The 3193-nt window shown below is 45.3% G+C and overlaps 1 protein-coding gene across 1 annotated transcript; it reads left to right on the forward strand.

Moving 5' to 3' along the window:
- Positions 1 to 736: 736 nt before the first annotated feature.
- Positions 737 to 2963, forward strand: LOC136611018 (E3 ubiquitin/ISG15 ligase TRIM25-like). Its single transcript, XM_066590257.1, has 2 exons — positions 737 to 1673; positions 1824 to 2963. Exons 1-2 carry the CDS (start codon positions 737 to 739, stop codon positions 2504 to 2506), a joined length of 1620 nt encoding a protein of 539 aa, XP_066446354.1. The 3' UTR covers positions 2507 to 2963.
- Positions 2964 to 3193: the final 230 nt, after the last annotated feature.

The raw sequence follows: 3193 nt of genomic DNA on the forward strand, positions 1-3193 counted from the left end.
GTAGAAGTGGGGAGTAAAAGGCTAATATGCCTCTTGGACACACACACTCCGGGACACAGGATGAAACCGGGCCTACAGTCTAAGTTATCTGTATGGCTCCGCTCCTGGACACACGCACACCAGAGGAGGACACAGCAATCTCTTTTCACTCCCACCTTACACTCCTATTTATACCTTACATACCCATGTGACAGGACAATTGCTTACAATTTCCAGACATATCCCAGACATTAACCTCTTACATGCTGCAGCTGTGCAATACACATAACTAAAGACAAGACAATTTGCACAGAGCATCCACATAAAAGACATGACATGTAAGACAGTTATGGAGGGGCCAGATATATGTACTTTGGGCCACTACACTCCAATAGGCTTCTATGGGAGCTTCTATTGCTGCAATCAGCCAGCAAAGGGATGGGTAGGGAGGGGGAAAGAGTTTAGTATCACTAAATTTTCTATCCCGACTGACGGAATTCCGAGCTGTGACGTATATATATGCTGCACCCAAACATGTGAATGGGTGATAAAACTTGGTTGCAGCTTTCTCTTGTTTATGCGATTTTCAGCCGCGATACGAATGGCCGAAATCGCAATGCCTGTGTGAATAAAGCCTTAGAACGTGGTGATGAAAAAACTACTGTGTCCTTTAGAGGTAAATGAATGGGTGTGACTACAATTTTGATCTTTATCCAGTGTCAGGTACATTTAGTTTCATTTTCTCCTTCTGTCAGCCATGGCGTCTGCTGCTGTGAGAGACGAGCTGCTCTGCTCCATCTGTCTGAGCACTTATACAGATCCTGTAATGCTGAGATGTGGACACAACTTCTGCCGGGTCTGTATTCATCGTGTGCTGGATACACAGGACGAGGCTGGAGTTTATTCCTGTCCTGAATGCAGACAAAGGTCTCGGGGGCGGCCGGCACTGATGAGGAACTTGGCTCTGCGTAACATCATAGAGAACTTCCTGATTACTCCTCCGACACAGGCGGAAGCCGGGATCTTCTGCACTTACTGTGTGGACTCTCCTGTACCGGCTGCTAAATCCTGTCTGCTGTGTGAAGCTTCTCTGTGCGAGAAACACCTGAGAATTCACAGCAAGTCAGCAGAACACGTCTTATGTGAGCCCAGCGCCAACCTGGAGGACAGGAAATGTTCTGTCCATAAGAAGATCCTGGAATATTATTGCACTGAGGACGCCGCTTGTATCTGTGTGACCTGCAGTCTAGCTGGAGAACATCGGGGTCATCGGGTGGAGATGCTGGATGAGGCCTCTGAGAAGAAAAAGGAGAGAATGAGAAATGTTCTCCAGCAATTGACCACAAGGAGGGAGGAGACTGAGGAAAGAGTCCGGAGTCTGGAGGAGCGCAGGAGAAAAGATCATGATAAAGCAACTACAGAAGCGGAGAGAGTCACTGCCCTGTGTAGAGACATCAGAAGACAGCTGGACGATCTGGAGAAGAGGGTCCTGAGCGAGATCTCCAGGCAGGAGAAGGAAGAATCACTCTTATCCTCTACTCTCATCCAGAAGCTGGAAATACAGAAGGACGAGCTGTCCAGGAAGATGAGACACATGGAGGAGCTGTGTAACATGACTGATCCACTGACTGTCTTACAGGAACCAGACACCGGGGACTTGTGTGATCTTCAGGACACAGGGGGACATGATGGAGGTGATGGGGACACATGGGGACATGATGGAGGTGATGGGGACACAGAGGGACATGATGGAGGTGATGGGGACACGGGGGGACATGATGGAGGTGATGGGGACACATGGGGACATGATGGAGGTGATGGGGACACGGGGGGACATGATGGAGGTGAGGAGGAAACAAGAGGACATGATAAACCGCTCCATGATGTAGATGATCTAAATGTGGCTGCAATCTCAGGCACATTATACACATTATGTAACATAATAAGATGTATAAGGAGGGGGATCTATGTGGAGGGTCTTGCAGACATATTACTAGATGTAAGCATAGCTGGTAATTATATCCATATATCAGATGACCTGAAAGCTGCAACCGGGACACAAGAGAACCAGAACCGTCCAGAAACAGCAGAGAGATTCCAGGATTATCAGGTGATGAGCAGGAGGGGATTCTCCTCAGGACGACATTACTGGGATGTGGAGGGCAGTATATCAGAGGAGTGGAGGGTGGGGATGTGTTACCCCAGTATAGACAGGAGGGGGCAGCAGTCATCCATTGGAGAGAATAACAAGTCCTGGTGTTTGAGGAAGTATTGGTTTAATAATCAGTACTCAGTGATACATGATAGTAAAGAGATTCGGTTAACTGACAATATCATTAATAGTAGAGTCAGGATCTGTCTGGATTATGAGGCCGGGCGGCTGACCTTTTATGAGCTGTGTGACCCCATCAGACACTTACACACCTTCACTGCCTCCTTCACCGAGCCGCTTCATGCTCTATTATGGGTAGAAAGACCATTTCTTGGACTTAATGATATAACTAACAGTTTGAGAATCTGTAGCTAAGGAATCACAGTTGCTGTAAGGAATTCCCCAGAGCCCGGGGATGTAGAATATTCAACAAAACATTTTGGTGATCTGTTAGGGTCTAATATGGAGGCTCCTTCGGGATTATTAGCCTGGGTTCACACAGGGCGGTTCTGCCACGGTTTGCGGTTGCATATCTGCACTGCGGCAAAACCGCTGCATTTGCAGCGCAATGCAGTGCAAATGTGTTAGGGCAAAAAGCTGTTCACTTTAGGAGACAGGCACCTGACAAAAGGTGACGGGTATCAGCAACTGCTTCTTTAAACTCTAAACCCCTTAGTGACCAAGCCAAATTTTGGAAATTTGACATGTTTCACTTTAACATAGAATAACTCCGTAAAGGTTTTGCATATCCAAGTGATTCTGACATGTTTTTTCACCACATATTGTACTTTATTTAGGTGGTAAAAATAGAATTTGTGAATATTTTATTAAAAGTGGCAAAATTGGGAAGATTTTGGAAAAAAAAATATTTTTCCACATTTTCAACTGTAATATATCAAATATGTGCAAACATATTCTACACATTTTTTGCTAAGATATATATTTCCATCTGTTTACTTTATTCTGGATGCACATTTGAAAACTTTTTTTTTTAACCATTTAGGAGACATTTACATTTAACATAACTTATCAACATTTTGAGGCTTGCAAAGGCTCATGGGT

Source organism: Eleutherodactylus coqui, chromosome 2 (genome assembly GCF_035609145.1).
Source record: "Eleutherodactylus coqui strain aEleCoq1 chromosome 2, aEleCoq1.hap1, whole genome shotgun sequence".
Taxonomy (NCBI): Eukaryota; Metazoa; Chordata; class Amphibia; order Anura; family Eleutherodactylidae; genus Eleutherodactylus; species Eleutherodactylus coqui.